Here is a 13668-nt window from a genome sequence, read left to right as displayed (position 1 = left end):
GTTCATCCCATCTACTTTGTGTGTAGGAATTGTAATTGTAGAACAATCCTTAGTTGTCTCAGTCGTATCATTTTCTTCTGGTGCAAAAAGACAAGTGTACATTATTCTAGTGGTCAATCATCCATTCTTCCTCTCTCAATGACATTATTTATTTGATTCCTTTAATCGTAGATTTGCTGCACACCCTCTTTGCAATCAAAAAATAAAAATAAAAATAAAAATAAAAATAAAAAAAAATAAAAAAAAGAGATGAATGGCTTTGTTGATCAGAGATGGAGGTCTAATTATTCGGAGTAAAATCCATGAACCTCGTGGGAAACTAAATAAACTGCAGACTTGAACTTGACTTGAACTTGACTTGGCTTGACTCGAACTTGGACTTGGACCTGACTTCATGAACTCGAACAAGATCATTTCTACGACCCTCATTCGCTCATTCCTTCCTTCTCACCTGCGTTCATATTCATCACCATCTCTACTCAGTGGCCCATCTCCCTTGGTCTGTTTCTCTCCACTTCACTTTACATCACCTTCAACATCGCCTTTTTCCTCTTCTTGGTCATCATCACTACAACCACAGCAACAACGGCCCATCTTTGACTTCTCAACCCACGTTCCCTTCAGTCCCATGAACATCCTCGTTTACTCTGGTGATGGAGTCTCAAGAACCTCTCTCACCCATACTGTCCACAATCTACGCTATCTCGTCGGACAGCACTACGATGTCATGAAGATCGATGCTCAGGGACTGGAGACTGAACCTTGGGAAGAATCCACTTCGTTATTAGTCATCCCCGGAGGGCGAGATCTTCCCTTTGTCCGAGATCTTAGTGGACCTATCAACAAGAGGATTCGGAATTATGTTCATTCAGGCGGAAGGTTTTTTGGGATCTGTGCAGGCGCTTACTATGGAGCTGATCGTATCACATTCGAGTCGGGTTCACCTTTACATGTTGAAGGAGCTAGGGAACTAAAATTCTTCCCTGGGGAATGTAGGGGCGCAGTTTATCCAGGATTCGTCTATGAATCTGAAAAGGGAGCCAATGCAGTCAGCATTTGGCTCAACAAGGAAGTGTTTGCTCAGGACCAGCTTGGGTTTGAAGAGGTCAAGGTGTACTTCAACGGAGGAGGTTATTTTGTGGATGCAGACAAATGTCCAGGAACGCAGATCCTAGCGTGGTACCAAAGTGAGCAGGGACAGATCGATCATCATTCCACAACACCCAAGGCTGCTATGGTAGCATGTCAAGTTGGTCAGGGTTTGGCTGTCTTGACAGGAGTTCACCCTGAATATGACGCTTCTCGCCTAGATCCTCGGAACCCAGATTATGGGCCTCAGCCTAATGTAGTAACACGGCTCATGGAAAGAGAGCATGAACGGCGGATCTTTCTGAGGAGTGTTTTGGCCAAGATGGGACTAAAAGTGTCTCAGCCAGAGCCAACAAACATAACGACAGTAACATCAGCACCGAATGGGTCAGCACTACCATCTGGGATGTGCCAGAGTGGTGTCCCTGCTATCACATCACTTTACCTTACTTCGATAGACCCGTCCTACACTGCAGAGCTTTCAAGGATACTCTCCAGACTTGCTAATGCAGAAGGTCAGATCCAGGAGGCCAATGATACATTTCAATTGGTACCATCGCCCCACCATCCAGTCCCAGTGCATACCCTGACTACTATTGAGACGGAAGAAGGCGAAGCAGAGGAAAAGATCACAAAGAACATTGTTCTCTGTCCTGATGAACCACCCCCTACAGCTTTGACGCCAGAATTCGACATGGGTCGCTATTTTAGGCACTTGCGACAGGTTCGGCAACAGATCAATGAGACTGAGACACAAATGGGTCATTATTCACAGAGAAGCCCATTCAGCAGCAGAGACAATGAATACACGTTTGGGAACAGTCTAATGTACGGCCAAGTGGTTACATCAACACAGACGATGCTTGACAAGAACTTTTCCCTCTGTCAAGAACTTCCAGATGGGTTTGTATGCAATGCAACAATCCAAGTGTCAGGACGGGGACGCGGACGAAATTCATGGATATCTCCACCTGGATGTTTACAATTCTCTCTGACTCTACGACATCCTGTTCAAGCTGGTCAAAATGCATCGGCTGTATTTATACAATATCTGATGGCATTAGCTGTGGTGGAGGGGGTATGCTCGATGCCAGGATACGAGGATCTACCACTAAGGCTAAAATGGCCTAACGATATTTATGCTGAAGCACCGTTGGAGCACCCCTCCCAGATCTACTCCCAATCTTTTGCAGCAACCGGAGGAGGAAGACCTAAAATGATCAAGATCGGTGGTATTCTTGTTAATTCAAACTTTAATGGCTCTGAATTCCTACTTGTCATTGGTAAGGGGTCAAAAAGAAGAAGCAGAAGAAAAAATCCTTATGGATACCTCATTGAAAAACAGATGAGTAAGATCAAAGTCAAGCAACTCTAGCTGACATTTTTTTTCCTTTGCTTTATACCAAATCTCTGATTGTGGTAAGGATGTGGGGTTAATACTACGAATCCGAACCCAACGACGTCCATCAATCATCTCATTCGATACCACAATAAGATCACAGGCAAGGATCTGGCACTCCTTTCACAAGAAACAGTGTTAGCACAGGTGTTGGTCAAATTTGAACAACTCTACAAACAGTTTTTAGGAAGGAATGGACAAGGAGGGTTCCAACAGTTTGAAGAGATGTATTACAAGCGATGGTTACATTCGGATGCGATTGTGACGTTGACGACATTGAGTCCTCATAAGCGGGTACGGATCAAGGGCATCACTTTGGATTTTGGACTCTTGAGGACAGTGAAGGTGGATGATCAAGGGAGGGATATCCCGGGAGAGAAGGAATATCATCTTCAACCGGATGGCAATAGTTTTGACATGCTCAAAGGACTCATCTCACAGAAATCATAAAGAAAGAGAAAAAAGACATGGATTATTTAGACCTATATCAATAATGACAGCAATACTATATAATAAAAGAGCAATAATAGACATTCAACCTAGAAATGCAGTGCCTGCTTCCGTGAAAAAAAAAAAAAAAAAAAAAAAAAAAAATCCATCATCTCAGTCACTAAAGACCTCCGGAGATCTTGAATATAGCGCTTACGGCCTCTTTCCTTGCCTTGTGCAACTCTCTATATCCAAGCACGGCACCCTCAGTAAGCGTACTTTGACAGAAGCCTCAAAGCTCTTTACTTGATAAAAATGAGCGAATAAAAGATAAGTGCTGTATTTCACATCCATTTCTTTAATCTTTCTTTCTTTTTTCCTAGTTGGATGGGAATGGTTCGGTATCTGATCAGATACAAAAATAAAATGTAACCTCTTCGAATGAAATTACTTACCACACGAAATCAAGCTGAATGACAACCTTCATTCCACCACTCCATTTAACAAGTGCTATACCGAATTAAAGCCAATAGTACCAACAAAAATAACAATAACAAAAACAAAACAAAAAAAAAGTCTGCAACTATTGTTCGCCAGAGCAGAAGCAGGACCACTAGAATCCCCTCTCATGATAAGCGACAATTGCACTTTAAAAGGCTAGAAAATAAGCCTTTCTTTTAAGCATTGACTAGGCCAGTCAAAATTTTTCATCTTATCCAAATCTTCATTCTAGATGCTTCTTGGTTCGTCTATTGTACTCTTTTGAATGCAGTGGTCATCTTTGTGATCTTCTGCGACTCTGTTTAGTATGGACATCAGTAAATTAATGTATTACTTGCAGGAATATTGGGAGATTTACGAATAGAGCGTCAGTCATCTTTCATATTCTTGTTTCTTTTCCTTGTTTTGAAATTATCAAAAATCGAATTGATGACTCTCTTCGTTTTGCCTGATCCATTTTACAAATAAGAATGAGCAATGGACTCAACGAGTCAATAGGTTCAATAAAGGGATTAAGAATGAACATAACCAGCAAGGAAACAAATAACAAAATAGAATATAAAAAAAAAATAAAAGCTCCAGTGGGATTGCCAGAAGTCTCTTTAAAGGGGCTGCTCAGTGGCCCTGAATGAGGTTCCAGTTCTTAGACCAGGGTTCGATTCACCAGTTTAAACATTTGAACAGATTTCATGAGATTTTGCTTTACTGGTACACGTTTTGGACTCTTTGGAAACTTGATTCTTAATCCTAGTCTACTAGCCATCTCCCTTCCTCCTTCATAGCACCAGCTTAACTATATACCTTTGTGGATTAAATAAATAAATAAATAAATAAATAAAACTCAACCTATTAAATGTTTGCTGTTCCCATTGAAGAAAGAAAAAAAAAAAAAAAAAAAAAAAAGATATTGAAGCATCCGTAACTTGTTCACAAGGTCGTTTTACTTTTCTTCCCTCAAGAAACTTTTTTTTTTTTTTTTTTTGGAGTCATGAAACAGAAAAAAGAAAAAAGAAAAAAAAAAATGTATATATCCTTTCTTTCTATCTAATTACCTGATCGAATTGATTACACATCTCATCCCTTGATCTCCCCTCCACACTGTTGCATTCTCATCATGGCCAGGGTCAGTCCACTCCATCCAACCAAGGAGAAAATGCCTACAACCAACAATATCAGCTTTGTTCAGGAAAAGCCGGACAAGGCTTCATCTAGACGACCATCCTACGTGTCTGCAATGCAGGCCAATAATTTTATTCTGGACAAGAATGAGCGTTATGGCGCCACATGCCATGACCACGGCTACCACAATCGTTCTACATCTGTCGATACAACGTCGACATTTGAAGAAGGAGCTGTAATGGAGTCCGGTTCTCGAGGCTACCTTGTTGTCTTTGGGGGTTTCCTGGTAAGTGACATGTTTTTTTCTCTTTGATTTGTTTTTATGGGGTGATGTTTCAATGCTTAATAGTTATAAAAAAAAAAAAATCACGCTCTTCCAATCAAAAACTAAAAAAGAGTTCTTATGCAAGTCTGTCAATGGAATAACACCGTTGGTTAGGAAATTCTTCTCAACTCATTCTTTTCACTCTCTCATCGTTGGACAATTACACAAATATCATAGACCATTATGGTTGCTATCGGCTATGTTTCAATCTATGGTATCTTCCAGTCTCAATATGATGATATCTATGGCGCTCAAGGAGCATCTACTTCTGATGTCTCCCTTGTCGGATCCTTGGCTGTTGGTTTCCAGTTTGGTTTCACTATCATCTCTGGTCCTCTTATGAACCGCTTTGGATACAAGGTTGTCCTCTGGTCAGGTAGCATCATCGGCTCATTAGGTTTGCTACTTGCTTCATGGGGTAGTCAGCTTTGGCATCTATACCTGACTCAGGGTGCCATGTTTGGCATTGGTGTCTCACTCCTTAACCTTGCTGTGACAGCGATCCTTCCTCTGTGGTATGATAAATATCGATCGTTTGCTATGGGTATATGCTTCTGTGGTGCTGGTATTGGTGGCCTTGTCTTCGGCTTCATTATCCCTGCATTGATCAATGCTGTCGGACTCCGCTGGGCCCTTCGTATCTTTGCAATCCTTCATTTCGTCTGTACAGCATTTGCTTCGATTGTGATACGAGCACCTCGTCAGCTCTCAGGCTCACGCATTATCGTTCCCAAGGAGGTACTCAACCTTCAAATCCTCAAGGACCCGGGGTTCATATTCCTGCTTATTAGTGCTGCCTTCTTCGGCTTCGCATACATGGTTCCTTTCACTTATATCCCCTCATATACTAAAGATGTTGTTGGCCTTGATCCCAATATCCAAGGTGGCCATTTGATATCTATAATGTCAGCCGCTAATGCGGTAGGCCTTATCACGATTGGTTTTGCTGCTGATTGCCTAGGGGTCATCCGTGTGACTACGTTTATTTTAATGGCAGCTGGAGCGTCTTGTTTCCTTTGGATGGCCTCATATTCGTATAGTGCTCTTGTTTGGTTTTCAATCATGTACGGTTTCTTCTCCGGTGGATTCTTCATCTTGGTGGCAGCGATTATAGCCAATACCATAGGACTGGCTAACTTGGGGTCCGGATTGACAATTATCTTCTTGGTGAATACGCCCGGCAATATACTTACTCTTCCTATTGCTGGCAATATGTTGGGATCTACTGGCGGCTACAAGGGAATGATTGGATACAATGCAGCCATGTACTTTGGTGCAGCTCTGTTTCTGTGCATCCTGATGTTTTATAATCATTATATCAGGAAAGTCGACGCTGTGTAAACAAAAAAAAAACAAAACAAAAGGAAATAAAAAGAGTCAAGTAATTTATAGAGTATGTGGATCGAAAAAAATGCATGAGGGGTAAAGGTGGATCAAGGAGCTCCTTCAAAAGTTTCGTTCAAATTGATGGAGCACTGGGCACATCTGGTTTGCCTTTCTAGGTTGCTACGTTGTAACCCTACCCATTCAGATATAGTATATTTCACACAGGTGAAGAGTACTGGATAACTTCCAAATATAGGCAGAACCCATGCCGCTTGGAGAAGTTTGAAAACGTTGACCCTGTCAGTAACGTTAGTATATTGCACATAAATGACAGGCTGGCGACAAGCCTTATTAGGATCCCTTAAAAGCCAGTTTTTTTAAAAAAAAAAAAATTACATGTACTTGAAAGGGGCACTCGGTTAAGTAAGACTGTAGGGACCAATTTAAGTGGCCCTGAATGGAAATTTTGGGGTCGAGTCATCACTTTCATCCATCTCTTAAGCTATTAGTATTTTATTATATTATCACTACCACTGCTATATATTACTATTGATCCTCTCTTTACCATTAAAGTAGTGTTGATCTTGACCTGTAGGCTATGCCTTGAATAATTGATTATGCAAAAGATTCATTCAATACATTGCTTTACGTCTTTAGCTTTCCATTGTCCTTTTGTTTAAAACGTTCATGCGGAAACGAAGCCAATGAAATTAATCGAACGTGGCACAGACTTGAAACCTTATCTTTGTCACAGACCTTGGAACGAAATTGTCCAATGCAAACACGACAGCACAACTTTGGTATAGAAATATCCTCGTAATATGTAAGAGGTTTCTCGTTCTTTCTTTTTTCTTTTTCTTTTCATCATTAGTGAGTCTAGTCCAAACCCTTTTCTTTTTTCTGTGATTTGATTTACGAAACGTCGCTCCTCTCGATCATCTTTGTTCATTCCATGCTTTTTAACATCTATAATCACAAAAACCCCACTCTCCAGACCTCAAGGCTCCTATTATCCGACACTACATACCGGTCGCGCTTCGTATCTAAATCTGTGATCTTATTCTTTATTAAATTTATTGTTTTCTATTGACCTATCATCAACTTGTTGATAAGGTTATTTGCTTCTTTTGACTTTCTCTTCCTCAAATACCCATCAATATAATTATATATCTGCTTGAATCAATTATATACCTATATACCACATTACTTGTTCTCCTTCTCTCTCCCCTTCCGCCTTCGCTTCGCGTACCTCTATGATTTCATCATGACCAAAGTCAGTCCATTCGACTCAAACCAAGCGAAACCCCTTACAAACAACAATACCAGCTTTACCCAGGAAAAGACAGACAGGGGCTTTTCTAGGGGCTCATCCTACAACGCTGCGATACAGGACAATAAACTTGCTCTGGATAAGGAGGAGCGTTGTGGCTCGACACACCATGACCATGATTACCATGATGGTCCTTCTTCTGTTGATTCGTTGACAATAATCGAAGACGTTGTAATGGAATCTGGCTTCCGAGGCTATCTCATTGTCCTTGGCGGTTTCTTGGTAAAGGATATGCTTTTTTTTTTTTTTTTTTTTTTTTTTTTCCTTAAAGAAAAACCTAAAATTACTGCCGTCGTGTTTCGTCTGTGAGGATTATGGGGGGCGTGTCTGATTCAATTGTGTGTCACTAATTAATAAAAAAAAAAGATGATGACGTGTCTTTTTTTCCCAACAAGGATTCTTATTTGTCTTTTTTCCCCCAATTTCTTTTTTTTTTTTTTTTTTTCTTCGCATACGGACTGCATGCCTCTGGATTCATCTGTTAGCCTAATTCATTCGTTCTATATACCTCTCAATGTATGGCAATTATGCGGATAACATAGGCCATTATGGCCCCGTTCGGTTTTGTCAACATTTACGGTATTTTCCACTCTCAGTACCTTGATATTTATAGAGCTCGTGGAGCATCTGATTCTAGCGTCGCCATTATCCAATCCTTGGCTGCTGGTTTTCAATATGGTTTCGCCGTCGTCTCCGGTCCTCTTATGAACCGCTTTGGATACAAGGTCGTCTTCTGGTCGGGTACTATCATTGGCTCATTGGGTTTGCTGCTTGCTTCATGGGCTACTCAACTTTGGCATCTATACCTCACCCTGGGAGTCATGCTTGGCATAGGTATCTCTTTCCTCAGCCTCGCTGTGACAGCTGTTCCTCCTTTGTGGTACAAGAAGCACCGTTCGCTTGCTATGGGCATAATCTACTGCGGCAGCGGTACAGGGGGTGTTGTCTTTGGCTTTGTCGTCCCTGCATTGATCAATGCTGTTGGACTCAGTTGGACCCTTCGCATCTATGCAATTTTCCATTTTGTCTGCACAGCATTCGCTTCGATTGTGATGCGAGTACCTCGCCAGCTCTCAGGCCCACCTATTGTAGTTCACAAGACTATGATTAACTTTCAAATCCTCAAGGACCCAGGCTTTGTGTTTTTGATCATGAGTGCTGCTCTTTTCGGCTTTGGGTGCATGGTTCCTTTCCTCTACATCCCCGCATATGCTAAGGACGTTGTTGGCCTTGATCCTAATGTCCAAGGTGGTCAGTTGTTGTCTTTGATGTCAGCCGCCTATGCTGTGGCCGTTATTACAGTTGGTTACGCTGCCGATCGTCTAGGAGCTATCCGCGTGACCATCTTTGTATTTATGGTGACTGGAGCATCCTGTTTCCTTTGGATGTTTTCACATTCGTATGCTGCGCTTGCTTGCTTTTCAATCATGTATGGCTTCTTCTCGAGTGGGTTCTTCACCTCGGTGGTAGCGATTACAGCCAGCACCGTAGGATTGGCTAACTTGGGGTCTGGGATGACGATGATCTTTTTGGTCAGTACGCCTGGCAGCTTACTTACGCTTCCTATTGCTAGCAAGATTTTGGAATATACTGGCAACTACAAGGCAATGATTGGGTACAATGCAGCGATGTACTTTGGTACAGCTTTTTTTCTGTGTCTCTTTATGATTTATAGCCGTTACGCCAAGAGAGCTGATAATGTTTAAACAGAAAGCAAAGGACAGTAAAAAATAAAAAATAAAACTCTGGCCCCCTGCAATACAGTTTTTGACTTGGACGCGTATTTTTTTTTTTTTAGTAAACTATCCAATTATTCAATACAGGTTAAATGACAATTCGCTCCACTTATACGCATTTAGCATGAAGTCTCGAGAATCTGCAATATATATAAGAGGCACTTGTAGATCCTCACTCTTCTTTTTTTTTCTTTTTTCTTTTTTTTTTGTGCTTATTTTCTTCACTTTATTTTTTTTTCTTTGATCTTGTCTTCTTTATTCTTCATCCTCTCTCTCTCCCTCTTTTTTTTTTTTTTTTTTTTTTTTTTTTTCTTTCCCATAGTCTTTTGATTTATGGGACATTGCTCCTCTAGAAGTCTCCTTCTTCTTTACGTGTATTTCCTCCTATCTCAAAGTTCTTATTATTTGGCATCACAAAGTGCACTGCATAATTTTGTTCTTCAGTATATATTTCTTTCAAAGGAAAAAGAAGAAAAAAAAATATTGAAGTAATATCCGACTTGTTGACACAGTCGTTTGGTTCATTTAAATTTCTCCTTCTCATCTATATACTAATACTATTCTAAAATGAATTGGTTATGTGGCTTATTGTGGTGGCGGCGGGCTCATTTCAAGTAAACTAATTGGCTGCAATACATTCGGAGGTTACTCGAAAAATATATTTATGGCTGTGGCGCCAATATCTTTACATTGATCTACTGCAGACTTTTTACAGGACAAATGTGTCCTCCAACCCTTACGGTCGTAGGGATAGTTACAGTTACTGCTGTAGTAATAGTAGCTGTTGCATTACCAACAGAAATACCTGTTACGTTCTACCTATTTTGAGTGTTAAGAAGTTAGCTGTTCATTTGTGTCTATGGTTATATAATGAAATCCCCAGCCCACAAGCTCTCGAGCTTATTTCAAGAGATTGATAAGGAGCCAGGAGACTGGGTCTTCTGGTATGTAGCAATGAACGAACCCCTGCTTTGTTCTTCTCTATAATCTATCTTCTCAGTCACTCGGTAACAAAAGAGTTGGTTTTATGAAAAAAAAAAAAAAAAAAAAAAAAAAAAAGAGAAAAATCATGGAAACGCCTCAAAGGGATAGTGCTTCACTAAGAGACGTAGATAACGGTGGATAAAGTCATACCGCGATAACCGATATGGTAGCAATAATTATCTAGAGCTTCAACATGACCAGTGCAAGTGCCAGTTTTATGGGGCCACACTGATTGCCGGACTGGTCTATCTCCTAATAGTGCGACGTATGATCGGCATTGCAGGGACAAGGAAAACGGCATTTTTCCATTGTTTTATTTTATTTCATGATGATATGAAATGTTATAATGATAGAAGATTATACACTATAAAGATGAAGGATGGCGCCCCTCCACTCCTGAGTGAATAAAAACTCTTTTACTTCTGCTGTCCCGTAATGACAATGTTGCTGAACTCATGTGTTTCAAAGTCCTTAGGATAGGCGCCCTTGCTCAACTTGTGCTGGGCAGCGACAACAAGGCTATAAACTCCATGTCTGGAGAGAAGCACTGGAGTCTCGGATGGATCCGTGGTTTTGGTGTACATACCATCCCAGATCCAGGTATTGAAATAGAGAGAACCATCATTTCTATAGGTGGGATCACGTCCCAGCCAGCCAAAAAATTGTACAAGGCCGGATCTGTGAGCACGAGCATATCCAACAAAGTTCTTCTTATCATCGAAGATACGGATGCTGAATTCAGGAGTATGCGAACCAAGACGGGTCAAAATAGCTGGCAACTTTGTGCTGGTAAGATTGAATTGATAATCTGGAGTAACCTCCTCCAATGAATCATCAGCCTGATGTGCGCGCAACAAGGGGAAACCACTGTCGGTGTCAAAGATTGGAACCTTGGCAATATCTCCCTTGACACCAGTGTATGGAACATGAACAGCAACACCGCCCTTAGTCTTAGGAATCGCAACAACATATCCAGAGTACAGTGGGAATTCTGAAGCATCGCCCTTCTTGGGCTCCTTGAATGTCAAAGTGATCTTGGCAGTCTTACCAGCAGGGATATTGACTTTGTCAGCAGAGAATTTGACAGTGGCATAAGCAGCTTCAATGACAGGGGTACCCAAAGGGAAGGTGTTCTTATTGGGGTACGAGTTCAAAGTATCGGCAGGGATGTGAGAGAGTGTGTAGGTCTCAGTGTGCTTTCCCTCGTTCTTAATCGAAATCTTGACAGTCTTCTTGAAATGGGTCGAGTCAAGAAGGTCAATATGGTCAGGGAAGATGGAGGTTTTGGTAGTGATGGCGCTCAAGACATTGATGAGACCAGCACCCTGCTTAGCAGCAGATGCCTTGGTCTTGGGGCCAAAGTTGGAGACGATAGTAGCAGTGTTCTTAAAAATCTGACGAAGTTTATCACCACGGGGCTTGGATTCCTTGGCTTGAATATACAACGCATGAGCACCAGCAACGTAGGGGCTGGCCATGGAGGTACCGGAGAGGATAGCATAACCACCCTTAGCAAGGGGAAACGTTGACAAGATATTGCCACCAGGACCAGCAAAATCAGGCTTGGAGCGAAGGTCTCCATCCAAACCGAAAGAAGAGAAGACTGAAGGAGCTCCACCATTTTCGATCAAGAAGTTGGAGGGCTTCTTGCTCCAAACCAATCGAGTCTTGGGGTCCTTTTTCCAGGCAGCAAGCATGTCATTACCAGCCTTGTTTTCAATCGAACCCATGGGGAAACCGGGATTGCCGGTCAAGGCTGTGAGTCCGATGGGAGTGGTCTGGACCAGGATACCAGCAGCACCGGCATCCTTGGCGTTGACACCACGAGCAGACTCGCAACGAGTGAGATCACCAAAGACAAGGACGACCTTACCCTTGACATCAGTGCTCTTGTAGATGTTGGGATCGCATCCATCTGAAAGCGAACCATCCTTCTCAAAGATAGGGACGAGAGTAGCGCTGGCAGGAAGATCGATGCGTTTGTTGTAGTGCTTAGATGGACTATAAGGGTGTGCCGCACCGCCATAGGAGACGGAATCATAATTGCCGTAGATGTTGTCGATAGAGGCAATGGAGCTAGCAAGGTCGCCCAAACCATCATCTGAAACCATCCAGACTCCGTCAGAACCATCGTTGCCAGCAGCAGCAACCAAAGCCATGCCGTGAGCAATCAATTTATCACCGAGGATAGAAACTGGCTTGTTCTTGTAAGCGGAACCACTTCCAAGTGACATGTTGATGACCTAACAAAATAAATAAAAGGCTGTGAGCAAATTGAAAAAAAAAAAAAAAAAAAAAAAACACGTACATACACTGCTTATACAAAGAGTGAATTAAAACTTACGTCCATGCCATCGCTGAAGGCCAGCTCCATGGCAGCAAGGATAACATCATCTCCAGCAGAGCCTTTACATCCGAAGATGCGATAGGCACCAAAAGTAACTTCAGGGCAACACCAACAAACGGCTGAGGAGGCTTAGGAGAGGTCTTGGAGTCCACAGCACCACCACCGAGAATACCAGCAACGTGAGTACCATGTCCCCCGCAATCACGAGGATCCGAGTCAGGCTTGGGATCTTCTCCAGTGTAATCATCACCAACAAAGTCCCAACCGTACTTGACACGGCAGTTCTTGCCATAGCGAGCAAAGCATCCCTCCTTAGCGCCAGGGGCAGCAAAGGAAGGGTGCTTGTAATCAATACCAGTATCGATGACACCGACCTTGACACCCTTTCCGGTCAACTTGTACTTCTTGTGGACAATGTCAACACCAGTCATAGTGTGAAGAGAAGCGGCCGCTGGATCATTGCTATTCATGTTGCTCTTCTGGAGCTTGGGGATTCTGTACAAGGTGATGGGCCAGACGTTCTTGACACCAGGCAACTTGGCAAGCTCCTCACCCTTATGACCAGACTTGAGAGTAACAGCGGCTCCGTTGAAGACGTTGTACTGGTTACGAACCTTGAAGTCGACCTTATGAGACTTCAAAGAGTTCTGTACCTGAGCGTGGTTAACATTGTCATCATACTGAATGATGTAACCATTGGAGATAGTATCGTTAGGATTGATCTTATGAGGGTGGAATGTGCCTGCAGAGACCAAAGAGGCCGCTGCCACAACAGAAAGGATTGTGGCTGTGAGTTTCATGGTGATGCTTTACGCAAGGGTATGGATCTAAAGGGGAAGAAGTAAGGATAATGGGGTATGAATTTTTTTAGGATCTGTCTGTCAAGACCGGTGAGGGAGGGAAGGGGGCTGATTAAAGAGCTGAGGGAGGGAGAAGGATAGTAGATCAATGAAGGGAGTCCTTGATGGCTAAGGAAAAAAATAAAATAAAATAAAATAAAGAGGAAAGGAAAGGATGTATTTATACAACTTCTCCATCCACTGGGCTGAGTACATTTTTCTTTTGGGCCACAGTATAATAATA

General features: G+C 42.2%; 4 protein-coding genes across 4 annotated transcripts; 3 read left to right on the top strand and 1 right to left on the bottom strand.

The window, feature by feature from the left end:
- The first annotated feature begins 297 nt into the window (after positions 1-297).
- On the top strand, positions 298-3009 carry BCR41DRAFT_386159 (biotin-protein ligase). Its single transcript, XM_022027765.1, has 2 exons — positions 298-2372; positions 2514-3009. The coding sequence occupies exons 1-2, from the start codon at positions 395-397 to the stop codon at positions 2936-2938; spliced, it is 2403 nt and encodes an 800-aa protein (XP_021881929.1). The 5' UTR covers positions 298-394; the 3' UTR covers positions 2939-3009.
- Positions 3010-4408: 1399 nt separating this feature from the next.
- Positions 4409-6240, top strand: BCR41DRAFT_335904 (major facilitator superfamily domain-containing protein). The gene is made up of 2 exons (XM_022022010.1): positions 4409-4823; positions 5040-6240. Exons 1-2 carry the CDS (start codon positions 4533-4535, stop codon positions 6201-6203), a joined length of 1455 nt encoding a protein of 484 aa, XP_021881928.1. The 5' UTR covers positions 4409-4532; the 3' UTR covers positions 6204-6240.
- A 1212-nt stretch (positions 6241-7452) lies between these two features.
- BCR41DRAFT_405318 (major facilitator superfamily domain-containing protein) lies at positions 7453-9224 on the top strand (the record flags this gene model as incomplete). The annotated part of the gene is made up of 2 exons (XM_022029382.1): positions 7453-7740; positions 8061-9224. The coding sequence occupies 2 exons, from the start codon at positions 7453-7455 to the stop codon at positions 9222-9224; spliced, it is 1452 nt and encodes a 483-aa protein (XP_021881927.1).
- A 1310-nt stretch (positions 9225-10534) lies between these two features.
- BCR41DRAFT_352645 (peptidase S8/S53 domain-containing protein) lies at positions 10535-13550 on the bottom strand. The gene is made up of 3 exons (XM_022023992.1): positions 12695-13550; positions 12583-12644; positions 10535-12481 (listed from the first exon to the last, which is right to left on the bottom strand). Exons 1-3 carry the CDS (start codon positions 13383-13385, stop codon positions 10655-10657), a joined length of 2580 nt encoding a protein of 859 aa, XP_021881926.1. The 5' UTR covers positions 13386-13550; the 3' UTR covers positions 10535-10654.
- Positions 13551-13668: the final 118 nt, after the last annotated feature.

Source organism: Lobosporangium transversale (genome assembly GCF_002105155.1).
Source record: "Lobosporangium transversale strain NRRL 3116 chromosome Unknown BCR41scaffold_16, whole genome shotgun sequence".
NCBI lineage: Eukaryota > Fungi > Mortierellomycota > Mortierellomycetes > Mortierellales > Mortierellaceae > Lobosporangium > Lobosporangium transversale.
The sequence above is the reverse complement of the archived record's forward strand: the minus strand, read 5'-3'. Positions and strand labels throughout refer to the sequence as shown.